This window comes from Zeugodacus cucurbitae, chromosome 4 (genome assembly GCF_028554725.1).
Source record: "Zeugodacus cucurbitae isolate PBARC_wt_2022May chromosome 4, idZeuCucr1.2, whole genome shotgun sequence".
Taxonomy (NCBI): domain Eukaryota; kingdom Metazoa; phylum Arthropoda; class Insecta; order Diptera; family Tephritidae; genus Zeugodacus; species Zeugodacus cucurbitae.
In genome coordinates this window covers 38,489,572-38,517,568 of record NC_071669.1, presented here as the reverse complement: position 1 = coordinate 38,517,568, position 27,997 = coordinate 38,489,572, and the positions used below count along the sequence as shown (strand labels likewise).

General features: G+C 35.3%; 1 protein-coding gene across 3 annotated transcripts; it reads right to left on the bottom strand.

Annotated features, from left to right (window-relative positions):
• Positions 1 to 2: 2 nt before the first annotated feature.
• Positions 3 to 27,301, bottom strand: LOC105216285 (angiopoietin-related protein 7). 3 transcript variants are annotated; one of them, XM_054229028.1, is made up of 7 exons: positions 27,260 to 27,301; positions 7,135 to 7,277; positions 2,486 to 2,649; positions 2,153 to 2,312; positions 826 to 1,274; positions 607 to 754; positions 3 to 540 (listed from the first exon to the last, which is right to left on the bottom strand). In XM_054229028.1, exons 1-7 carry the CDS (start codon positions 27,284 to 27,286, stop codon positions 384 to 386), a joined length of 1,248 nt encoding a protein of 415 aa, XP_054085003.1. In that variant the 5' UTR covers positions 27,287 to 27,301; the 3' UTR covers positions 3 to 383. The 3 variants fall into 3 exon arrangements, with proteins under 3 accessions (XP_054085003.1, XP_011189000.1, XP_011188999.1); XM_011190698.3 differs by lacking the exon at positions 27,260 to 27,301 and adding an exon at positions 14,528 to 15,117 and having other exon boundaries at positions 2,516 to 2,649; XM_011190697.3 differs by lacking the exon at positions 27,260 to 27,301 and adding an exon at positions 14,528 to 15,116.
• Positions 27,302 to 27,997: the final 696 nt, after the last annotated feature.

Sequence of the window (27,997 nt, the reverse complement as noted above, 5' to 3'; positions counted from 1 at the left end):
TATTTTCGATTTGTCATTCACTTTAATGAAATGATTTTTTACAACATGGCATTATACGTTTTTATTTAAAATACAGTTACAAAATTAAAATTTACAAATGTTATTCAATACATCTCTTGATAAACATTCATATAGGATTATTGTACAGATAATCTAGTTTAAATAGTTAACACTGAGTCTCGTTTTGAGTATATTTTGTGACAAAAGGCAACATTTAAAAACTTTTTTCATGCGAGTGAGACTCTGAACACAATACCATAGTAATATAGTAATCGTAAATGGCAAAAGTAGATGCACCCATAAGTTAGAGAGCCTGAGCACGATTATGCTGAGTAATTTACACATACATTTAGGTTGATTAATGCTTAACATAAATATATAAACTATTTGCTCGACAAATCACTGTCAGCGTTCACAGGGCGTATCATCATGCGCACAGCCCTCAATGAATAAGAAGGTCCATTGAATTTTTCCCAATACATTCCTTGATACGGAGTCGTGGCATTGTAGTTTTCCTCGAAGTATTTGCCATTCAAGTTGCTGTTAATGAAGGAATTTTAGTGAAAATATGCCTTCACAATCTAATTATCGCAAATCATTCATTACCTCATGTCGCACCAGTTGTACCACCAAGCGCCGTTTCGCGACTGCGCACAATTGCAGTCAACACAACCGTCGTTGTCATTATCGAAGGTGGAAAATTTGCTACCTGCGTGATAGGTCAACGAGTCACCAGCATCACCCTCATATTCGCCTGAAATATTAGTTAATTAATATTAAAACTATTTGTACGATTTATCCATGCTGCACAGTGCCAATTCTTACCCAGCAAATTGAGCGCATAGTCCTCCTTCTCGTTACCGATGGCAAATAGACTATAACGTGCATAACGGGAGTTGCCCTCGAAGTCCTGCAATGTGATCAAAAGCTCATGCACCGCCGACGAAGTGAGCGCGTGCAGTTTATCAAGGCCGATGAAAAATTCGCCACCAATATTGCCAAATCCAGTTTGATACTCGAGCCAGCTGCGATAGAAGTTCAGTTTACCATTGTAACGATTCTGTATAATGGTCCAGCCGCCACCAAACAACTCATCTTCACAACGTACATAGAAGGGATCTGATTCGGGTGTGAGTTGGAGACGCAAAATACCATTGGATGGTACGCCTTGTGTGCAGCTGGTGATGAGTGGCTCTGACGGCTGTCGGGTGTCATAGAAATTTGTCGGTTGACGATTGTTGTTTCGAACGCGTTTGAAGCCGCGCGTCACCATGCTAAAAGCAGATTAAATAAGTTTTAAGAATTTTTGTTAAAATGAATCACAAATGCATGTATGTATATTGGAACGAGATTTTAATATTAATAAATTGAATTACTATGTGGCATCGAGTTTTATACCTTATATTGTAATTGTTAATTTATAGAGATAAGTAAAATTGATCTCATATAATAGCTGTTCGATTCGCCGTTTTGCATTTCATTATCTTAGCGCTAGCACAACAACTTAAAATTATTTTATTCAAGATTTTATATTCAGTGCAATTCAAACTTGAAATATTTCAAGAGTATGAGTATTCATTCAGAAAATTAAATTCCTTCTTAAGTGTCAGTCATTTTATTTGCCATTGAAGGTGACAAAATAAAAAGCGCATCTCCATTACCGCACAATTTATTTGCGAAATGAGTAAGTAGGGGATGGCTAAATTCGAATGGATCCCAACAAGCCATACTGGCCATGTTTAACTAAAGACAAATATGTTGAGATTGTTTCATAAAACTCATTTATATTACGAGATGTTCATGTAAAAGTTAGATGGGCAAGCGAAAGTATTTTGCTCTCAAGTATGAATAGTTAGAGCCCGCGGGTCATTCTGAAGATTTTTGTACTCAAATAGTATATCTATATGCTATTGTAAACGTCCGTGGGTATAAAATCAGACAATTGAACGCATCACCAATTTATTGTATTTTGCTATGCTACAATAAGGCTATTAAATACGATGTTGACTCGTATCCCCGAGGCCTGAGTAGATTTTAAATACCAGCAACAGCAGCGGCTTAAAGGTCATCAAAGCATTTAAGTTGTTTAATTTAGAATGTACCCTACTTACTATAATTACAATAGAAATATGTGCATGGCAAGTATACTTACTTTGTCAATTTATTAAGATTCGTTTCAAGATGATTATTCAATTCGTTAACAGCTGAGCGCGTCGAAAGCAATAAAGAGCCCAGAGAATCAAGTTTGACATCGTTTGAGACCATCTGTGGCAAGCGATCATTGGTCTGCCGAGCAGTGCGCAAAACGGTTTCTGTAATCATTTACAAAAAAAAAAAAAAAACAAAATACAATTGTTAATTATTTGCTAAATATTTCTGTACTTGTGCAATCAATCGTTCGGCATACTCGTAAAGCAAGGCAAGGATTTTTGTGCTGAGCTAAGCAATTTACATTGTTTCAAAAATTTAAACTACCGATTCTGACCTTCTGTTTTTCTCTCTTGGTACAAGTCACCTTTCAATTCGTCAATATTGCGCTTCGTCTGTCGTTCCAAGTAGTCAAGCGTGTCAAGGCGCTTGAGGAAGTCAGTTTGCTGCACTGCCAAGGAGTCTAAGCGACCCAAGTTACTTGCTTCGAATTGGCCCATCCTGTAAGAGAAAATATTATGAGAATGAGAATGCATGAAAAGTAGAAAAATAATTGAAACAAATATAAAAGACATGAAATTAAAGTTAAATGATTTCTAACTATCGAATAACAATAATACAATAATTTAAAACAATACTAAACATACGAATTACCATGGCTTTGTTAATCACTCGTATTTTATACCAGATTATAAAAAAAGATCTTTGGAAACCAGTACATTAACTTCACTCGCCAAATTAATCTTCTCATCACAATCAATAATGATATCAACAAGATTTCGATCGCCCTTAAGTCCTGACGTCAGAAAAAGGAGAAAGAAGAGGTGTAAATTAGGTTAGGTTAGGTTAAGTGGCTGTGTAACGACGCACCTAGGCCTTTGGGAGGCCCATTGTGATACCACTGGAACTGAGATCCCTCACACTATCGAGTCCTCATTGAACCACCCTGTGGTCCTGATAAAGTGAAAAAGCTCACCCAATTTGACATGAGCAACTTCGCCCACATCCTCGAGAAAATCGCGTCCAATAGTCGCGATTCTTTTCCTGTACAGAGCCTTGCATCCACAGAGAAGGTGTGTAATCATTTCTTCTTCTTGGCAGCTCCTACAGTAATCATTGAAAAATAGCCCCAGTCTGCTGGCGTGTCTCGCAATCAGACAGTGCCACGTTAACACCCCTACAAGGGTTCTTGTTTCATTCCTCTTAAATTTCAATAAGCGACAAGCACGGCTCTTATTCTACTCTGGCCACGTTTGTCTGCTTACGGTGCAAGTCGTTACTTGTTTCCATTGTGATTCAGCCGCATATACTGCATGTTTATCGATTAAGTTTTTGCAGGTTGCCAGAGGTATATATATTGCCTCTTTATCGACCTCCAACTGCAGTGTGGTGCCTAGTCTGTCTAGATCATCTGCCACACAGTTCCCAGGGATGTCGCTATGTTCTGGGACCCATTGCAGGTGTTTCGTAAATATGACGTCATTGTCAATAATAAATCCAAGCATTATTTCACTATCTTAGAAGATATTTTATGAGACTTTAATGATTTTAAAGCCGCTTGACTATCCGAGAATATGAATATTTGTCTGGTGGCTAACACTCTTTTTGACAGAACAAGAAGGCTTTCTTTAATTGCAGTGATTGTGTAAATTACATTTAATTAAGATCGAAAATCTGATGTAAGGGTTTTTCCATAACATACAGTTTATAGCGGCCTCTCTGTATATAAACCCATCATTACTACTTACAGCTCTGGTCGCATGAACTTAGTTTGGAGCGAAATGAAAATGATCTGAGATCTATTACCTCTTATATGAAAAGCTTTTGATTTAGGGATTCAATTCTTATTATAGACATACATACATATCAATTGATCTTGAACTAAAAACTTTTTTTTTCTAATTGTAATAATTTAACTGCAAATTACACAACTCTTATTTATAATATTTTACGTGATGCTTTTCATCCGCCGTTCGTGTTTGTTTACAAACAAAAAACTAATACAACATACGCTTATATGTAAAGATAAGTAGTACGAGTACTTATAGTAAATAAACAGTCATGGTGGCACAATTTGTCAATCAAACAACTTGACCGACTTGTTGGTTTGCGCCAGCTGACGACTTATACCGCGTCACCCGAATACTATTCGTTTATTATTTATTTATAGTGTGCAAATGAGTATGATTTTGATATATTTTTGTAGTTTATGTGGACATTAGGGTGCGACAATTTCTTTTAGTAATACATTTCATATTATATGATGTTCTCACTGAACCAACATAATCGACAGGTAAACTTGTTTAGCGAATTTGACAATTTTTTATATACAGGGAAGAATTATTAATATATTTATTTCTCTACTTAAAATTACCTACCCTACTACGATATGTGCTTGTATGTAGCAATGTGCTCCAAATCTGATGATTACGTACATGCGGGCGCATTGCTGCGGACTTGACGGCATTACGCCGGCTACATAAGCTCTGGCAGACGCCAAAGATTTTTTTCATTCAAGGCGTCTTTTCAAGTAGTTTCTTATGCGAGGTGTGTATCGGCTATCGAATTAATTAAACGGAATATTGTAGTGCGAATAAATACATATCCATATGAATATGAGTGTACATGCATTTATGGCATACTGTAGATTTTCTTTGTTTAATGTACTCGTACATTAATTTGACAAGTTGAAGGTCCCTAAATGCTCTGCCTATTGAATTTTAAAATTTTCGTTATGATAATATTCAACAGAATAATTATGGCGAAAAGACGTCAAAAACGTCAGACATAAGACATGTAGAGTTATCAGTAAATTCGGTGTTTTGATTGCACTTAATTTACGAATTATTGTTTACTATTAATCTTAGAGATTTCAATTAAATATTTTATTTTCACCAGAAATCATTAATAATTTGAGGCGTTATTACGAAAGTTTTTAGTTAGAAATTAAATTTATATTTTTGTGCTCGGAATTTTTCTGCGGAATGTCGACATTTAATATTAAATAATAAATAATTTGATTGTTAATATTGTAAAACAATATGCCAAATATCATTGAACATGCATCTATTAATAAACAAACACAATATTATTAACATTTGTTATTTTATTTTTCTGTAAATTTGAAATTGGCTTACTGCTGAAACTGTATGTTATATAAATTCCTAAAAAGCATACTAAAATAAAATTCGAAACATAATTCATATTTATGAAATGTTCTGAATGATCTTTTATACAAAATTAGACCTTCACCTTAATATTGTAATAATCGAGTCTAATATTTAACTCAGACAGCATTTATTGGGCCGGCATATTTAATTACATATTATGTTGGGCCTAAGCTCGCCCATTAGAATGAATTCTTTTAAAATAATCATGAAATTAGTATTTTCCACTCGTCATCTAATGGTTATGGCTTTATGAGACTAGTTTTCTAAGGACAATTATACCATTTTTTTTACGAAGTCGACCGTTTTTATAATCAGTTAGATTCGCCAACTGTTGTAGATTTAAAAACTATGTTTACTCCATTTTTTTAACACTTAAATTCATTAAGATACCTTTCAACTAGATTGAATGGTATTTTACACAAAAAAGCCATAAGAGATCCTCATATTCGTTGTCTAAGGGCTTGAAAATTTATGTCGTGAGTTCGACGATTTTAAGATGAGAGGAGCTACACCGTGAAGTCTCAATATGTGCAAAGTTTTATTTTATTGTCATGGTGCTTGATTTATATATTGCAAAGTAAAAAAATCTGATGAAATTTAAATATATGTTATATGGAAAATCGCACTGCAACCGATTTTCCCTATTTTCAAACTGTAACGTGTATTGCATGTGTACTTCAATTATAGTTTGCACGACCAAATTAGCAGATGGGCATCCGAAAATCAATTCATATCGTAATCTATGGTTATTTTGATAATGAAACTATATATCTATCCTCTAGTTTTACAAACAACCGTTCGTTAAACAAAACTATTGTACTTCGTACAGCTTGTTGCGGGAGCATGAAGAATCAAACCTGAGCCGACTTAATGTGGTCGTCTAATCATTACCTCCCAGTTGTTCGAGTTATAGAAGGTTTCATTAAATCGTACAATTTTTCCAAAAGCTGTACAATTTATATTTATCACAGTTTGCTTTTGTTTAGCTCTTCGTCTGACTTCCTTGCCTTTGTTGCTTGTTTTATGCAATACATAAGTGTAATATCATATTTTTTGTTATGTTAGTCGAAAAGTTCGAGTTATGGAAGGAAATTTGTATGAAATTTGATTTCTAAACGCCATTGCCAATTCCAGGGTTTCGAGTTATGGACAACTGCGAGTTATGGAAGTTCAATTATATATTTAATTATGTACATATCAATATATTTTTTCGAAGAAGTTAGTTCAGAAATAAGTTTGGAATGCAAAAAAAGATCGCGAAGCAAGACTTAGTACTTAATCATACATACATACATATGTACATGCATAATTAACACTTCCAATTCGAAAACTAAAATTTTATGATTACTGATTAATCTCTAGAAGGCGATCAGTAGTTTTTGTTATCACTTTTTTGTATTTAAAATACATAAACGTGTCCAATTCAACAGATGACCTTTCTAATATAAACTTATTGTTTTATATAACAAAGAAGCAAAAAGCGAAGAAACACGGTGCATATTTTTCTTTATAACTAATTAAACGACAGAACATTTGTTTCCAACCAATTAACAAAGACAAAAATATAATCTGTTTTATCATTTCGATATATATATATATCATATATACATGTATGTATTTAAATCTTCCACTGTAAACACGTTCGAAAATACGTCACTGAATGCGCCCACCTGGCAATATTTAAGACTAGTATACATATAAAATACAAAAAAAAACAGGTATCACTTTCAGTATTTTTTTATTTGATCTGCTTTTAGCTTTATTCGTGCTTACTAAAATTAGATGAATTCTCTTTTTGGCAGACAGGTTTACTTACTTGTTCTCAATATTTTCCAGACGATTGCGCAAATCCTCATCCAGTGTTGCTAAAACGCTTACGCGATCATGTAGATTTGTTAGAAGATCCTTGCAAGTGTTGGCCATTTCATCGGATCTCGGTGCAGCTGATGTGCGATGATGCTGAAATGTAAAGGCAGGAACGTAGAATTTAGAAGCTTTCATTAAGTACATATGTATAATTACATTTTCGTAATCACATAAAAGAATTCAAACATAAAAGAAAAATCATCAGTTATTGGAAGGACAGACAATTTGCACTTCTTCTAACAGACTCGGATGAGAAATCGATCGTTGCATTTACAGTTGATTACAGAATACATGCTTTAACGTAAGTTCATAAAACTTCAAGCGAAGTAAATAAATAAAACTGAGTATAAATCTATATTTTTTTAAATTGTATGTTTTACTGAAATCTTCTATAACTTGAAGTTTTTTTGCGGATTATGGTGATTCGAATTAGGGAAGTTCAGCTGGACATACATGTGAGGAGTGTGAGGAGGAGTGACTTTTCAAAAGAGGATATTTACATCTTAATTTTTATAAGAAAACGTACTAAGGAAAACATTTACAGACCTATTGAAAAAAAATGTTGTGTTTAGGAACTATGTCTATGTTCTAACTACACAATTTCTTAAAAAATAGAACCTTGCCATTTAAAGCTACACAATTCTTAAAAAACAAAATATCTCTTTTTATACGGAACTTTAATATATAATATCCCCATTTGCTGTGTACTTTTTTGTAAATATTCACTTTAGTTTTGTACTATGTTGTAAATAGCTGTAATCGATTGGTTACTTTTCTACTCGCTATCTTTGGCCGCTGCAAAACAAATATAATATATATATATTTTTTTTATTTTGAAATACATTTTAATTGATTAAATAAAACGCATAGAAGGCATAGACGCAGCTCGAAACAATTTGACCCACACATTCGGCATAATGTCCATTAGGAAACAAAAATCACTATATATAGTAAATGGGGGCTTTGTAATTCATGGACCGATTACACGATTATATGCTCACTAAATTTTGCTGATATTCTATATTTCATATATTAACCTATATGTATGGTAAAAAGCCCATTGAAAGTTTAAAACCCCAAATATTTGTCATATGGGAAATTTATTAGAGCATTTTTGGTAGTTTTCAACATAACCTTCGTATGGGAGGTTGGCGTGGTTATAATCTGATTTCTTCCAGCATTGTATATGGAAGTGGCCAAAAGAAACGACTCTAGAGAGTTTGGCTGATGTAGCTTTAGTAGTTTACGATATATATACAAAAAATAAATAGGGAGCGGGCCATCCCTACTTTCCCAAATATGCCCCTTCTAATGCCATCCTTTGTACCAAATTTTACTTTTATAGCTTTAGTTATGACACTTTATATGTTTTCAGTTTTCGCCATTTGGTGGGCGTGGCAATGTTCAGATTTCGCCTATTTTAAATACCAACCTCCTCAGGAGGCCGAGGAATATGTGTTCCAAGTTTCCGTTGCACGGACAGACAGACGGACGGACGGACGGACATCCGGATTTCAACTCCACTCGTCATCCTGATCATTTATATATGTACAACCCCATAAGGTATGTATAAGGTATCTATGGTGTGGTCTGTAAAATGATGTTACACAGCTCATTCTTCTTCTTATATTATTTTGTTCGAATTTAACTTGATAATGGAATAGTTCATACAAGTATGGCGTATTTGATTACTTATTCAAGGGAATACTTGTTTACTGTGCACGAGAGTTGCTATTTTATGTATTTTTGATTAAATTTAGACACACAGGCTTGATTTGGTTGGTTGATAGACGAATTATTAAAATACTTATAATACTGAGAACAATTAACAATTGTCCATATTCGTATGTCTAACGTTTTCAGTATTGCGAAGGCTATCCTAATCTATTAACGCAGTGGATTCAGTAATATAATCAGTGATCCGGATATTGATATGCTTCAGGAAAAAAACTGTTATATAAAATCACAATTAATAAAAATAGATTCATGGAGCTGGATTTTTTTTCAACATAAGTTCTTCACATGATATCTCTGAAACCGATTTCCATAATGATCTTGAAACGTTTAAATATATAGCTGGTTCCACTGAGGCTAAATGGAGATATTATAATGCGGTGAAGACTTTGTAACACATATGTTCAGTGGTTTGGATTGGATGAATACCGACATTTTATTGAAATAGTTACAAAAATATACCGAAATGAAGAGCCTCTAGAAATATAGTAAACCAGTGGCTCGTAATGGAAGCACATAACAACTACATTCGAAACCCCATAGTGGAAGTACTTCGTCCGCCATGAGAGTCAAAGCATAGAAATCATAATCTTTCTTTCGGGTAATGTTAAGTAAAGGGATTGTATGCAACGAAATGTTTGTCTCGCAACATGTTGCACAGAGAGTATTATAATTTTGTTCACATAACGGTGAAACTAAACAAGTTATGTATAGGATTATATACATAAATCAAAAAGATAAGGATAACGAGACGAGTTGAATCCGGATGTCTGTCGTCCGTCCGACCGTCTGTGTAACGAATAACTTGAGTAGAAATTAAGATATCTTGATGAAACTTGGTACACATGTTCTTGGAACTGAAAATCACACCATTGCCACCCCCACAAAATGGCGATAACCGCAAACCTATAAAGAGCTATAACTAAGACATAAATAAAGTTATCAAAGTAGTATTTGGTACAGAGGATCACATTATGGAGGTGCATATTTGCAAACCCCAAATATATCTCGCAAGCCACTTAAGCTATATAAACCAGTACAATTTTAAATTCAATCTGATTCGATCACTTCATAATATCTAAATCAAGAACCAACCAGATAGCAAAATAAAACTTTACACAAATACTGTCGGACGGTCACTTTTCAGGTCCTCGGATAATTTTTACCGATTACAATATCAGTAAATCTCTCAGACACTTTAATGTAATTACAGCTTTTTCTTTAAATAGTGCACCAAATACGGTCAAAATCGGATTATATCTTTCCCTAGCTCCAAAGGTTTTCGAAAAATACGGTGGACTTTATAAAGTTTATTTGAGAAAATATATAATAAGAAAACACAACAAACTTCCATAAATTTATTGTCGCAAGCATTTAAAATACGGATGTAGTGTTCGTACGTTTTTAAGCAGAGTTATGTTTTGGATATTTACTTTTACTTGACCCTTTTAACCCCATTCGTCAAGTCATGCTCAAAATGGCTATAAATAACGAATGGCGGAGTATTTCGCAACCATCTCAGCCTACGTAATTTCTTTGTAATCTTCGCTTATTGCAACTTATTTGAAGCAATTCGCCTTATACAAACGACATACATACGTAGGTATTTACCATACGTGTGTTTATTTTCTAAAAAAACGGGAAATATACTCTTTGCTGTGAGATAAACGAAAAAATTCGGCCAAAAAAGTTAATCGCCTTGACAATCAGCAATGCCAATGCCAGATCAATTCAGCGGAATAAAAGCTGCTCAACGAGAATTCGACATAAATTAATATTTTTTGTTACGATTTATTATAAAAGCGGTATGCGCGTCATTTTTAAGCTTAAATATGTGAATTTATATAGTATGTATGTGGATGAATGATGTATAAAAATGGAGTACATACAACGGCACAGTCGCACATTATAGGGAAATACAGAGAGTGTAATACATTTTGAGAAGACGACCCAGATTCAAAATGCCAAAGAAGCACTAGTGCGGTGCTTTCGCCAATTTCTTTCACCTTTGATGGTCAAGTTCATAGCAAAGTTATCAAGAGAGAACGTAATATTTATGTACATATATACACTCCATATGAGCTAAGGCAGCTATAGACTATTATAAATAATTTTTAAGGGCTCATCTTTGTTTAAATAATTTTTCAATACAATATGACACACGCTAACAAATCATAGCTATGTTGGAAATCATATTATCATTATACTCTCGCAACCTGTTGCACAGAGTATCATAGTTTTGTTCACATAACGGTTGTTTGTGTCACCAAGAAATATAAGAGTTAGATATGGGGTTATATATACATAAATGATCAGGATGACGAGTATATTTGAAATCCGGATGTCTGTCCGTCCGTCTGTCCGTCTGTCCGTGCAAGCGATAACTTGATTAAAAATTAAGATATCTTAATGAAACTTGGAACACATGTTCCTTGGCACCCTGAGGAGGTTGCTTTCGAAAATGGGCAAAATCGGTCCACTGCCACGCCCACAAAATGGAGGAAACCGAAAACCTATACAGTGTCATAACTAAGCCATAAATAAAGTTATGAAAATGAAATTTGGAACATAGGATCCCATTAGGGAGGGGCACATTTGGATGTAATTTTTTTGGAAAAGTGGGCGTGACCCCGCCCTCAAATAAGTTTTTTTGTATATAACTCGCAAACCAATAAAGCTATATAAGCCAAACTTTCTGCAGTCGTTTCTTTTAGCCATTTCCTTATACAGTCCAAAAATGAAAGAAATCGGATAATAACCTAGCCCACCTCCCATACAAAAGTTAGGTTGAAAATTACGAAAAGTGGGTTAACTCCCTAACGAAAAACGCCAGAAACACCAAATTTTACATAAGAAATGGCAGACGAAAGCTGCACTGAGATTTTTTTACAAAATGGAAAATGGGCGTGGCGTCGCCCACTTATGGGTCAAAAACCATATCTCAAGAACTATTCGACCGATTTCAATGAAATTCGGTATATACTTATATACACTTTCTTGACACCCTGATGACACGGGTGGAATATGGGCGAAATCGGTTCACAACCACGTCTACTTCCCATATAACCCAATTTTGAATTCCATCTGATTCGTTCACTTTATAATGTATTCATAAGGAACCAATGAAGCTAGCGGAATAAAACTTTACACAAATACTGTATTTGAGCTGTGACAACACTTGTGGAAAAATTGTCAAAATCGGACCATGACTTTTCAAGGCCCCTGATATCAAACATGAAGAACTCAGTGCCTAAGGTTAATTTTTCACCGAAAATATAGGTAAATCCCTCAGATATTTTAATGTAATTCATTCCCTCTGAATTTTTTTCTTATAACAGTTTCTCTCTGTACCTGAAATGGTAAAAATCGGGTCATAACTTCCCCCAGATCCTATATACCTAATTATAAGTAATATTAAATTAAGTGATCGTATAGTCTTCGATACATTGTATCTTGGTGGTGAAAACGAGTGAAATCGGTTTAGGAATTACCTCAGTCCCCATATACTATTTATGATGATTTTCGTTATTCTATTGAACTTTATGCCGAATATATGGGTCGAATTGTGTTGTCTTTATAAAATTACGTCAATAAATTGCGAGAGTATAAAATGTTCGGTTACACCCGAACTTAGCCCTTCCTTACTTGTTTTGTGCTATATTTGGAACTAATACACTTTGAGTTGCCCTAGTAAATAAAGTGCTTAATATATTTTTAAACGAAATGTATTTATAAGATGTGGGAGAGTTTCAACAACTTTGTTTTACTGAGAACTTTCATTTTTGCTCTGTTGTACTTGCAAGTCTGCCTTAACAAGTACAATGAACTTAAACAGAGAGCATCAGCGCAGAGATTTATAGTGGTAATTCACCTTATTTATTTCACAAGCTTCTCTTAGAATGTGAAGAATCTCAGTGAGATTCTCTTTAAAAAACGATCTCATATTGGTACAGAATCTTGTATAGAACGTATGTCAATTTCTACGGAGAGTTTGCAGCTTTCACTAGTATCATTTGCTATTAAATCTCTGATTGTTGTTTAGTACCAGAAAAACATATAACAATTGAAGTTATGGTGATGTGATCAGAAAGGCCATGATCTTTGGTTCGCCAATAAATATATGTTTCATCAATACTTCTGATACCAATGTTTTAATAATATACTGTTAATATATCGGAACTATAAGATTCGAGGGGTTATATATATACATATGTAAATAAGAATGTTCTAACCGTACTTCTTAATGACGTATAGAAATTATAACTTAAACACTATCAAGATCGTATTAGAATACGTGGAAACCGTTATGCTTATACAATATAAGTTTCAACTGATTTCTTATACTCTCGCAACAAAAGTTGCTAAGAGAGTATTATAGTTTTGTTCACATAACGGTTGTTTGTAAGTCATAAAACTAAACGAGTTAGATATAGGGTTATATATATCAAAATGATCAGGGTGACGAGACGAGTCAAAATCCGAATGTCTGTCTGTCTGTCCGTCCGTCCGTTCGTGCAACGGATAACTTGAGTAAAAATCGAGATATCTTAATGAAACTCGGAACACATGCTCCTTGGGACCGTGAGAGGGTTGCTTTCAAAAATGGGCAGAATCGGGCCGTCCGGCCAAGTCCACTAAATGGCGAAAACCGAAAACACATAAAATCTGGAACAAAGAATCGCACTAGGAAGGGGCATATTTAGATGTAATTTTTTTGGAGAAGTGAATTTTACAGAAGAAATTGCAGAAGGAAGCTGCACTCAGATTTTTTTACAAAATGGAAAAAAATGTAACTCAATTTTGAATGGCTGAGTGCAGCTTCTTTCTGCTATTTCTTCTGTAAAAGTTAGTGTTTCTGACGTGTTTCGTTAGTGAGTTAACGCCTAACGTTAGTAATTTTCAACCTAACCTTTGTGTGGTAGGTGGGCGTGGCCCCGCCCCCAAAAAGGTTTTTTGTACTTTCTGCACTCGTTTCTTAATACATTCCAAAAATGAAAGAACTCGGATAATAACCACACACACTGATCACTTTGGTAAATATAACTCTATATCTAACTCGTTTAGTTTTGGGTGTTACCAACAACCGTTATGTGAACGAAACTATAATATCTCTTAGCAACTTTGTTGCGAGAGTATAAAATGTTCGGTGGCATCCGAACTTAGCCTTTTCTTACTTGTTTATATATGGTCCAAACAATTTTATTCCCCAGTATATTCCCAGTTTTTCGAAGTTAACCAATATCGAAATATTTGCCTTCCATATTCAAAAATAGGCTTATTATTATTAATTACCAAAGCCCAATTACTAAAAACCAAAAATATGGATACCAAATAAATTTTCCCATTATTTCAATGGTGTATAAAAGTTTTCGACGGGGCTCATATAACCAATTATAGAAGGGGTCTAAGTTGGATCTTTTACTTTCTTGGTAACTTAAGGCGAATATTTCGATTTTGTAGCCCAACTTCTAAAAACGAGGTACATATCATTTTCCTCGATTTCGATTTTGTCGTATAGTGTTATATATGTGTGTATTTGATTTGACTTTGCTATTAGCACATACATAGTAATACAAATATATATATTTATGTTTTTTATTGACACCCACCCTATTCCAGTTGGTTACATTCATGCGCGTCGGATGTGTTTGAAATTTTTGCGGTGGCAGTTGCTGACACAGAGCGCGTTCACTCAGTTGGACGGCCAAAAAAGCCGTCAATAAGATGCTTGGAAAATGCATGTTTCCTCTAATTTTTCGTGGTACGCGTACACTAACGGTGAGGTAATTGTGGCACAGATGAACTTGTGTACTGAAGGTGGTTCGGTTACTTTTTAATTAACATATATTTCGTTTTCTGAATTTCAAGCACTTCTATCACTTTACACGTTCTTATGTACCATCATTTTTTCAACACTTTAACTTATGCTAAAAAAATGCAAATTTCAAAAACGAGATTTCTTCATTGATTCCCAACAGAGGCAAATGCTTTAATACTTATGATAATTTCTTTCTTAATGATCTTTTCATCACACACACACTCCCGATCGTCAACAGCTTATTATGAAATGCTTACTAAACGTATGGAAAGCAAGAAAAAGACGCGATCGCGCCCAAGTGCTTCGAATGCGTATTTCAATTTCTATCCGCAGACTGTGTGTTCACACGCCGACTGACTTGTTGGTACTGAATGCAAATCCGAAAACTGGTTAGACTGTCTGCCTTCTGATCATCCACACGCTCGAGACTCCGACCATATATATGGTCGTTTGTACATACAAATCGTCTTGAGAATTATTTAAAAGCTCTCTCTCTCTCTCTCTCCCTGACGTATTTCTATATATAATGCATGATTGTAATTATCTTTTGCAATACCAAGAAGCTTTTATTGTAATCAATTTATGTTTATATTTGTTTGAGGAAATCCCCGTGGAATCCCAACTGTGCCAAACCAATATCAACACAATGATGGGTGGAAATTTCGACGTTAACTGATTATTCGCACCAAAAGAGTCAACGGTCAGCAAGAAATTACTACAATTATTTCTGAAAAAAAAATATATATATATTTTTGCAAGAATTCATATTTAAGTTATTACATCTCTCATTGATAATCTACAAATCGCATGATAATATTAAAATTTTTGTCTGTCGAGATAGTAGTGAGATGTGAGAAGATGTGCTCAATTAATATTTATGATTCTTAAACTCTTGCTAAGTATTGCGGGATAAAGAACATTTAAAATTTACAGAACCAAGAAATCCAAAATCTGTCAGTGTGCATGACTTTGACTATCACTAATTTGCACTCCTGTCGTTTTTATGTTTATGTTATAAGAGAAGTTAAATGAGATATGTGCCGAATTGAAGTAACGATTTTGATGATTATACATATAAAAAATCTATCAATTCGGTCCCATAAAACATATACTGCTGAAAAGTATTTCGCCTAAAAATGGATGAACACTTTTTGAACCTAAAAGAAGAACAGAGAATAAATTTCGAAATCATCTATTGCATTTGTTGTAACATCCCCCGACATTTCTATACCGCTTCAACAGTATGGAGTTTCGAGACCCCCTGATTAGACATTTGAATGACATAATCTACGTACACATTTCTTTGAGTTGCCAATGATGTTACATAACCATGCATACACCATACATAACAAAATTCCTCTTCTCTAGAGTAACTTTGACAGTACTCCAGTCAAACTTATAGACACGGATAGAGATTTTTTTGTTTATAGCTCTATCTTCCTAACAGTACATACCCCTTTCTAAAAATATTAAAATTAATTTTTGTTTGTAATAATTGAAGAATGAGTATGAATCGTTTAACCCTAATTGTACTCGTATCATCTGATTCAACATCGGAATATGTACAAATTTATTGTCAAAATTGTTTCAGCTTTGCTACCTGATTTTATTTAAATGAGACGGTAAAAATACCAAGTTAAAGTGACTAAAGTCACGGTAACTAATTAAAAAGTACTTTAGAAGTAAAGGGACTTTATTTAATTTAAATTAAGCTTTAATGTTACGCTCTATTATAACAGTGCAGTTATTATATAATTGCTGCTATTTTCGCCGTTCGATTTGTTGTGGTTGTAACAGATTATCCAATCAATACTCTAATGTACACAGATTCATTTGCGGTAAGCAAATGGGCAATAAATATGGGTACATACGAGGGTGATCCAAGTATTTTTTTGCGTACAAATAAACGAATATTTTGAAAAACTTGCGACTTTGTTCATCAACTTGATCTTTTTAGTTCGGTACACTTGATTCAGCAATGTTCTAACTTCTTTAACCCGTCTGAAAAGTACTTTTTTGGAGGCCTACAAAGTAAGTCTCAATGTCGGTGATAATCTGCTCACCCGACTCAAATCTTGCGAACAACCTTTTCATTTTTGGAAATAAAACGAAGTAGTATGACTCTAGATCCACACAATAATTGATGTAGATCACACCTCGTGAATCGATGAGCAAAGCAATAGTCATCAACCTTATCCTTCTTTGGAGCAGATTCGTTGCGTGAAGTCAGACTTCGACAGTTTTTTGAAATCTGGTTGGTTTCAGTAGATCTATATTTACCATCTTTAATAGAAGATCTGAAAATACGAAATTGAGAATTTTTGTCCTATTATCTACCTTCACTGATCAACATGTTGTTTTTCCATATAAAATCGAACAATAAAGCTAAGTACTTATTGGAGCGCCTTCGTTCATATTGTAACATTAACTTTTATTGTTATTGTTGTACAAACGTGCTTACAACTATTTGCACAATACTCATATTAATTACTTCTGTCAACATCTCTGCGGCTATCGACATAAATAGATGATTTATTAGTGAGCGCCACGAATTCATTAAAAAGTCCATACTCGATAATAAATACGAACGAATGTATTTCAATAATGAAATAAACAATTTGGATTAAAATTTATTCAAAAAATTTTCATTTTTATTTTTATTTTATGAATAAAATTTACAACAAAAGGTGCACGCAGTGTCTAAAGGGAATACAGCTGGTCCGTTCTCGTAGGTTATAATTGGTCACGAAGTAATCGTCAACTCTTTCCTTTTGGACAAGATATACTATTATAATCAGGGATAATTACTTTAAAATTACTTATAGCTGATTTGATATCATTTCATATTAAGAAATCACAAGTCCACAACTACTCAAATATTCCTTTGCTATGCTCTAAAAATTTAAGTTATAGAGATTTGATGACCATTATATTGGATAGAAATCAACGTGAAATCAAACGAAACTGGTTTAAAATTAATAAAAAGAAGCTATACATATATGTACACAAGCACATATTTATGTAATATCGCATGTATTGAGGTAATTGCAGTAATTTACTTCATTATTCCACTGTACTTACTTTCGTATATAAATCGAAAAAAAACTATTTGTGGGTTAGGTGGGCACCGCTGATGTTGGGTCGTCTTGACTGCTCAAAAAAAAAATTAAAAACGTGAAAGGGATTTATATTTTCTTTTATAAGTGTAGAAATAAAATCGTTGATTACATTAATAAATAAAGCATGCAAAAGTACATAAAAATGCCGTGGTATGTATAGTCACATGTCGTCAGCACACCTCTCTTTTGCTACTCACGCCCGCTTCATGGAACACTTTAATTGATTTACATATACACTGCGCGTCATCAGGACAGCGCCCCCCAAGCATGCTTGTTTTGAGTTAGAGCTACAAAATTTAATATATTTAAAACAATTTGCCTCAAAATAAGCTATAAAAGGACACAATACGATTATTTATAAAATTTTAATGAATTAAAAACCAAACCAGTACAAAAATTTGCAAACAAAAATCGCGTCATCAGGATAGCGCCCGTAAATGCAAAACATTAATTATGTCGCAAAATTTGATAACTTACTTACTTAATTGATTAGTTTTTTTCCAATTGTTGTAAAATTTGGGAAGAAGAATTGTTTAATCTATGGAAGAAAAATCCAAAATCGAAACTGGAATCGAAAGTTTTTACATAAAATTGCAGAAAAGTGGAAAGGCATCAAAAAATAATTTTCAATTTTCTTCGAAATAAAGAAACTTATGAAAAGAGCTTCAACAGTGGCAATAATCGTCGAGTCGGGTGGTGTAACTTTTAACCTTTTGAGTAGCGGCATCATTTCATATATTCGGATGAGACATTTATTAACAGCTACATTTATTTATGAAAGCCCAGATGAAAAAAGTTTTTATTTTCATGTCTTGTGCCAATGGGGTCCATTAGAATAGCTAAATACCATCGGATCAAAGGTGTAACGGAATAGAGAGCCATATCTTATTATGGTACCCGCGAATTGCAGTTTTTAACATCAACTAGGAATGAAAATAAATACAAATGAATTCCAAAAAGTGGATTTCGCGTTTTTTTTTAATATTTTTGGCAATCTAGAATGGTATTTACAGCACGACAGCTGAATTTGAAGCTTGTTTGGTCAGTATAAACATGGATACAAAGCCAAAATGTCGGTGTTCTGGAGTGGCCGCCATACTCCCCAGACCTAAATATTATAGATAACGTATGGGGATTAGTATGGATTAGTTAGAAAGGTGTATAAGAGCGGTTTGCAATATAGCGATTAGTTCGGTTTTACTAATCGACGACATGAAACTCATTTGGTCAACATTACATCAGATTTTATTAAAATATTTACATACATTTCTCTCCCCAATAAAATGTATGAACTTTTTATTAACAGAGGTGGCACAGCATACTAATAATTTCAGTGAAAAGTATTCGAATTATAAATGAATTGCAATTTTTTGTACTGGTTTGGTTTTTAGTTCATTAAAAGTTTATAAAGAATCGTATTGTGTCCTTTTATAGCTTATTTTGAGGCAAATTGTTTAAAGTATGTTAGAAAAAATTGTTGTTCTAACCCATGTACTATGAAAACTATTTGGTAACAACCAGGCATGCTTGGAGGGGCGCTATCCTGATGACGCGCAGTGTTAGTACATATGCATCCAAAATATTCGTACATGAAGAAATATTTTTAAGAGGAGGAGAACCCTGGCCCATCCTTAGAAAAAAATGTAAACTGAGTCTACATTAAATTCAAATAGTTAGAAGGATGGGATCATGTGTAGAAGTTCACGCAAGTGAGGAAAGTTTTTGATTGTCACTCACTTGGGAGTGGCCAGAAACGATTCTTCTCCACATGGTTCAAGCAGCTCACGACTTCCGGTTTTAGACCAAGTATCCTCTGGGTAGCCAACAGACATCCGTTTGAAGGCGAGCTAAAGTGAGAAGGCGAAGCCCGCTTATGCGGTTGTGCGTAGGGTTTGGGACCCACCACATAAAAACACCCCCCAATGAAAAATCTACGAAAGCCTCGGATGAGACACCCCCCTTTTGATGACGACCCCTGCAAACGTTTTAAGGATAATGATATAAGGGCATGCACCTGGAATGTCCGGACCCTTAATTGGGAAGGTGCCTCTGCCCAGCTGGTTGATGTCCTCATACGACTTAAGGCTGACATCACCGCCATCCAAGAAGTGCGATGGACGGGACAAGGACGGAAGAAGGTGGGTCCTTGTGACATCTACTACAGCGGCCATATAAAGGAGCGCAAATTTGGTGTTGGATTTGTGGTGGGAGAGAGACTCCGTCGCAGAGTCCTGGCATTCACCCCGGTGGATGAACGTCTAGCCACAATCCGCATCAAAGCGAGGTTCTTCAACATATCGCTGATTTGCGCCCACGCCCCAACGGAAGAGAAGGACGATGTGACCAAAGATGCTTTCTATGAGCGCCTAGAACGCACCTATGAGCGCTGCCCCCGCCACGATGTAAAAGTCGTGCTTGGTGATTTTAACGCCAGGGTGGGTAAAGAAGGTGTCTTTGGCACAACAGTCGGAAAATTCAGCCTCCATGACGAAACATCGCCAAACGGCCTGAGGCTGATCGACTTCGCTGGGGCCCGAAATATGGTCGTCTGTAGTACCAGATTCCAGCATAAGAAAATACATCAAGCTACTTGGCTGTCTCCTGATCGAAACACGCGGAACCAAATCGATCACGTTGTGATAGACGGAAGACATGTCTCCTGTGTTTTAGACGTGCGTACGCTCCGAGGACCAAATATAGACTCGGACCATTATCTGGTCGCAGCGAAGATACGCACCCGCCTCTGTGCAGCAAAGAATGCCCGTCAACAAACACAAGGAAGGTTCGACGTCGAAAAGCTGCAATCGCAACAGACAGCCACGAAATACTCTACTCGACTTGCACTCCTGCTCTCTGAGAGCACTCATCAGCATCTCGGTATAAGGGAACTGTGGAACGGCATCTCAAACTCACTGCGTACCGCTGCAGCCGAAACAATTGGTTTTCGGCAACGACAAAAAACAAGCTGGTACGATGAGGAGTGCCGTCTCGCAGCGGAGAGAAAACAGACTGCCTACCTCGCAACATTGCAAACGACCACAACACGTGCGGGATGGGATAGATACCGAGAGCTGAAGAGGGAAGCGAGACGCATTTGCAGACAAAAAAAGAAAGAGGCCGAAATGCGTGAGTACGAAGAGCTTGAGAAGCTGGCAGACAGAGGGAATGCTCGAAAATTTTATGAAAAAATGAAGCGACTTAACGAAGGTTTCAAGACCGGAGCATCCTCATGTAGAGACCAAGGTGGTAATCTGGTAACCGATGTCCAGGGCATACTGGGATTATGGAGGGAACACTTCTCCGACCTGCTGAATGGCAGTGAGAGTACAACACCAGGAGATGGCGAACCCGATCCCCCAATCGATGACGATGGAACAGATGTTCCATTACCCGACCATGAAGAAATTCGAATAGCAATTACCCGCTTGAAGAACAACAAAGCAGCGGGGGCCGATAGATTACCGGCAGAACTATTCAAATACGGCGGCGAAGAACTGATAAGGTGCATGCATCAGCTTCTTTGCAGAATATGGTCGGAAGAAAGCATGCCTGACGATTGGAATCTCAGTGTGCTCTGCCCAATCCATAAAAAGGGAGATCCCACAATCTGCGCCAATTACCGTGGGATCAGCCTCCTAAATATCGCATACAAGGTTCTATCGAGCGTACTGTGTGAAAGACTAAAGCCCACCGTCAACAAACTGATTGGACCTTATCAGTGTGGCTTTAGACCTGGAAAATCGACAACTGACCAGATATTCACCATGCGCCAAATCTTGGAAAAGACCCGAGAAATGAGGATCGACACACACCACCTTTTTGTCGATTTTAAAGCTGCTTTCGACAGCACGAAAAGGAGTTGCCTTTACGCCGCGATGTCTGAATTTGGTATCCCCGCAAAACTAATACGGCTGTGTAAATTGACGTTGAGCAACACCAAAAGCTCCGTCATGATTGGGAAGGACCTCTCCGAGCCGTTCGATACCAAACGAGGTTTCAGACAAGGTGACTCACTATCGTGCGACTTCTTTAACCTGATGCTGGAAAAAATTATAAGAGCTGCAGAGCTAAACCGAGAAGGTACAATCTTCTACAAGAGTGTACAGCTCCTGGCGTACGCCGATGATATTGATATCATCGGAAGCAACAACCGCGCCGTTTGTTCTGCTTTTTCCCGCATGGATAAGGAGGCGAAGCGAATGGGTCTGGAGGTGAATGAGGACAAGACGAAATAACTCCTGTCATCAAACAAACAGTCGGCGCATTCGCGTCTTGGCTCCCACGTCACTGTTGACAGTCATAACTTCGAGGTCGTAGATAATTTCGTATACCTGGGAACCAGCATCAACAACACGAACAATGTCAGCCTCGAAATCCAGCGCAGAATAACTCTTGCCAACAGGTGCTACTTTGGACTGAGTAGGCAATTGAACAGTAAAGTCCTCTCTCGACGAACCAAAATCAAGCTCTACAAGTCGCTTATCATTCCCGTCCTGCTTTACGGTGCAGAAGCTTGGACGATGTCAACATCAGATGAGACGACACTAGGAGTTTTCGAGAGGAAAATTTTGCGCAAGATTTATGGTCCTCAGAACATTGGCAACGGCGAATACCGCAGACGATGGAACGATGAGCTGTACGAGTTATACGACGACATTGACATAGTTCAGCGAATAAAAAGACAGCGGCTACGCTGGCTAGGTCATGTTGTCCGAATGGACGAAAACACTCCAGCCCTGAAAGTGTTCGATGCAGTACCCGCCGGAGGAAGCCGAGGAAGGGGAAGGCCTCCACTCCGTTGGAGGGACCAGGTGGAGAGCGACCTGGTTACACTTGGGATCTCCAACTGGCGCCGAACTGCGAAGGAGAGAGAGAGGTGGCGCACTATCGTCGATTCGGCTATAACCGGCTAAACGGTTGCAACGCCAATCACATACATAGTTAGAAAATATTTAAATTCATAAATAATTAAGGGGTATCGAAAAAAAAGAGTTTGGATACGTCCCTGGTTATACATGCATATGTATGTATATATGTACATACATATAGGTATGTCAGACTATATTGCGACAGTGCAATCCAGCAATCGAGATTGCGAAATTAATGACGGACATTTCTTCGCAAAGACATTTTGATTTTTTATTTTTAATTAAGCAGACTTTTTGCAGATACGGAGCAAATACTGGTATGTATGTAGATAAATACATAAATTTCAATCGAACAATTGAAATAATCATCTTAATGTATTCTACGTTTTGCTTACGGCACAATATTTTATTACTTACGCATATACATTTGGTATATATGTACGATTTCACTGCAATTAAAAAAATTATAAACATGTAACGATAATAGAGAATATGCATAATTTATTTCACTATGCAATATGCACTCAAGAAACTAAAACATATAACCTCATCACCAGGCTCAATTATTTGCTAAACAATCGAGTACATGAGATCAAGGATTCCAATGAGTGAAAATACACAGCCTTTCTAATATTTATTTACTACTGTATTTATCATTAAATGGTAAACAAATATTTAATGAAATATCCGGGATGATCAATAGAGGAGTAGAAAGTATTAATCGTCTAAATGCTGAGTATTCTTATAGACAAGCATTCCTGGGTTCTGCCGTACTCATGATATACAGATTCCTCTTTACTAAAAGACCTCGTAGAAGCCCTCTGGATTTTCAACCATTAATATTATCATAAAGTTTTTGTAGAGTTAAAAGTCTAGTCATCCATTCAAGCAGACTTTACGAACTATACTGTGTTCTTGTACAGCAAAACATTTCCTGATTTCTTCGCTAAAAGTCTTTTGATTACATAACTTCACAAAGTGTAATTCCGTGTTAACGTCGGAGGAGCATACGGTTTATTGGCATTTGTGTGATGAAACCACAACTATGGCGCGCTTTCTTGCTAATCTTCGGTCCAACACAATTTCGTGCAATTTGTTCACATTTCTTAAAACTGTTTAATTCTAAAAATGCAGATTAATTTATGGTTTGGCATTAAAGTGAACAGAAGCATTTTGTTGGGACTATACAGTGCGCCACCAATATAGAAATACAAAGAGTTGTGAGCGAATACCAATGAGATGAAATCATTCACGTTGAAAATTTATTTTTATTATTTAATTGTCACTTCAGAAATCCAATCAGACTCAAAATGAAAAGAGAAGTGCAGATAGGTTTGTGTGGAATATTCATCACGTAATATTTATCAACAGGGCATTTGAGACAGCAATAAAGCATATGTTACTAATAAAACTTGCAACAACCACATGTGATTAAGCATTTAATAGTAATATGTCTATAATTAGCATTACTACAACAACAAGTTCCTTAACTGCCACAAACACACATATTAATGCAACTTTTACACTCTAACAAGTAAGGAAGGGCTAAGTTCGGATGTAATCAAATATTTTATACTCTCGCAATCTATTTATTTAGTTTTATTGACATAACAAACAATTTGTCTTATATATTCGGACGAAATCATTATACATAGTATATGAGCTAGCAAGCATGCTACAATATATCCCATATTATACGCTCACCTAATTTCTTTAAAATATCACACATATTAACCGATATATATGATATAAAACCCACCTGATGTATTAAAATTTTTATTGCAGGTATATGGGAGCTAGGGAATGTAATAACCCGATTTTACTCAATTTTGACACAGAGGCACATTATTAGAAGAAAACTAATTTGTATAAAATGTCTGAGAGATTTACCAATATTTTCGATGAAAAAAAATTATCAACGAGTAGTGAGGTCTACATTTTCGGTAGATAGGGACTTTAAAATGTATAGACCGATTGCAATAATTTTTAAATGAGCGAATGACATTGCAATATTTGTACAAAATTTTATTCCGAACTTAATCTCGCGTTATATGAGAAGTAAGCGCGGCTGTGAACCGATTTCGCCCATTTTCCATCCGTAGCATCAGCTTGGAAAAGTGGGCGACGCCACGCCACGAATTTCCACCTAGAATGGAGGATGATGTGGCAAAAGACTACGATCTCGTATTGATAGACCGGCAGCCAGTTGAGACAGTAGGCATGACAATGACCCACGTGTGTCATATCATGCATGAAATATTGTTGTTGAGAAGGGTATCGCTGCAGTGGCTGCCGAGTCCGAATGAGCTTCATTCTCGTCGACGACAATCTATAGTGCAAAACGACAGTGCTATACCAATGTTGAGAAGCTCCATTTATTTACATTTAAAATACTTTTCTCAGGCATCATTAGAAATATTAAAACAATATTTAGCAATTTAATTTAAAGTTTATTCAGTAATAATGGAAACAAATTGGTTTATACCTTCACCTACCAATCCCAACAATGTATTAAATCCATAATATTTCAGGAGAGTATACTTTTCTGACTTATCACTAAATATCCCAAAAAAATAGGTCGGTCCAATAACCATGCCCGTGTTTTATAGTATAGTTATTGGCTTGATGCACAATTGTTTTTGATGAAGAAAAGATCTCGAATATTAATTTATTGAAATTGTGTGTATATTTAATATACAGTTTTGGCCCAACTTAGTCATTCCTTAATTGTTCAGGATTGGAAATAATAATTTTTTACAATTTCCTATGTATGGTTTTTGGCGTTTTATATCGAAATAGATAGCTTCAGTGAGTTTCATCTTGAACCACAAAAATACATATGTTACATATGCGGCTTTGTACACACCAAAACTAAAAAGTATAATATTGATGTTTATTATACTCGTATGTATTTATACACACATTTGTATGTAAATGAGTCAAGACCATATAAGGCGCTAACACACCTCGAAATTTGAATCGCATTCAAGAGCTAAAGTTACTTGCATTATTAGAATAATCTTCAAATATATATACGAGTATATATATATATGGAAATATATATGGTACATATACAGTATATCCTTAAATGAACTTATGACTGCATACAAATTTTTGGTTATTGCGACTCATATATCTGAATTAGTAGAACCCTTATAAGAGATAACACTGAGCAATGAAATGCAAGCCTCGTAAATTTTTCGATGTAATTTAAATATTAATAAAACGAATAGCAATGGGAAGGAAGAGATATATTGGTCTACCATAATTTATGATTTAGCATACTATAACATATTAGTTCCTCATGGAAATAAGTATATGTGCATATGTGTATTAAACACAGCGGATTTCTTAGGTAACAATAAAAATTTGTTTTATATGACAGTATTCATAACACGTAACCGAAATAAGTTAAAACAGCTTAAATTTCTTAAAAATTTGTAATTAAAAAAAATTAATTCTCAAAGGAAATAAGTATATGTGCACTTTCACCTAATGCTCTATTTCGCTACAAATTGAGGTACTAGCATGTTATTTTTTCATTATCGGCAACATAAATATGTATTGGATATTTTTCCAAGAAATTTGTGTCTAGAGAAGTGTAAATGTTTATAATATCAATAGGATTCAACATTGGAAAGCGATGTAACAGAAAGATATGGCGGTTTGTCTCAATACGTTCTTATATTATATACATGTGGCATGATCCTAAAAATATTTCATTCATTTGATTTGATTTAATCGAATAAAATATAATAACAAGAGGAAAACTTTTGCAAATTAATTTTCAACTACCTTCATAATTTAATCTGACATAATATAATATAATCTGATATATCCATATAATAGTATATTGAAACCCTCTAACTTATTTGATGTACACAATATGAGTCTACATTAATGTGGAGTATGACGCAAAAAATCGGGCAGTCTATATAAATATATTACATAGATTGAGACACGTTTCTACTCTATTATTTAATGCATATTTTTTTATTCTATTTCTTGCTTTTTCAATATTTATGGGTTTTCGTATCTGACTAATTACTGTCAAGGTGTCATTTGTTACACAAGTGGTTCGCCAGCATAATGGGGACTATTGTTGTGCTGTTGTTAACTCATTTCAATTACTCACCATTGTTTGGGAAACAGATAAATATATATAAGCATATGCTCATAGGTCTCTATATCCATATTATGTAAATGCCCACATTTATTTTGTTGTGAATAGGTTAATTGGAGCTTAAGCGATGGCTAATAGAAATGCAATAAATGTTCGTGCTTATACTCGTAAATAAAGAAACGTTTATTGAATCTACACGTATGTATTTTTGCACTTACAACAAAATATATACAACAATTTTTAACCATAAGTTCGAAACTGATTATTAATATATTTCATAGAATAACAATTATTGTATTAATGAGTTTAAAAGGTGAAATTTATACACGCTTACTTATTTCTTTCCTTAATGGATATGGCTCCACATAATACACAAAAATTACGAAGATGATTAATATTTCTAGGCTACTTACAAAATAGTCAAATACACTTGCACACATATGCCTAATAAAATCAGAACACTTAACACATTTTTATAATCTCTTTTTCACCTAAAAACACGAACGACAAAACGAAAAGGCAAAAATTTCCAGCAAAATCTCATACCGAAGATACTGCGGCATATTGCTCAATTTATTGGCTGAATGCAAGTGATGATTACTCGTTGTTTCACGGTTTCCATTAGTTTTTGATTTAGTAACTAATGCCATCACATGCAAAGCGCGTCCGACAGCAATTCATCATCTCGCTCAGACGCCAGCTAATGGCAATGTCGAGCGATTTGTCGACAATGACATGTCATTTACATATTTCGGCTGTTAGTTTTTTGTAGTACACGCGAAAATTATTTGGTTCAGTTAGCAGTTTTTTACTTATTTTAAGTAGTGTTTTGTAAACTTTTTATTTTGCCTTTGGCAAGCTTTGTCATTTAGGTAAAAGTAATAGATTTGCCTCACTGTGAGATATGTGATCCACTACTTTACATAACATGGTGCGTTTTATTTCGAAATTGAGACCAATGTTTCACGTAAAAGTGCATGGTGCCACTTCCACTTTTTACCACCGTTACTCTAAAATTCAATGCTGACATTTTTCTTCAAGAGTTATCGTACCAATCGTATGTTTCGTATGTACGTATCGTAGTTTCCAATAATTATCTTGGTTTTGGGGTGGGCGTATCCGACATAACTATTATTCTCTGTTGTTTCGAG

Coding starts and splice junctions, on each gene's coding strand:
- LOC105216285 (XM_011190697.3), bottom strand. CDS start 14,659: ATGCATTTTCCAAGCATCTTATTGACGGCTTTTTTGGCCGTCCAACTG. Junction 7,278..14,527: donor ATGTAACCAACTGGAATAGG/GTGGGTGTCAAT, acceptor TTTACATTTCAG/CATCATCGCACATCAGCTGC. Junction 2,313..2,485: donor CCAAGAGAGAAAAACAGAAG/GTCAGAATCGGT, acceptor AAATGATTACAG/AAACCGTTTTGCGCACTGCT.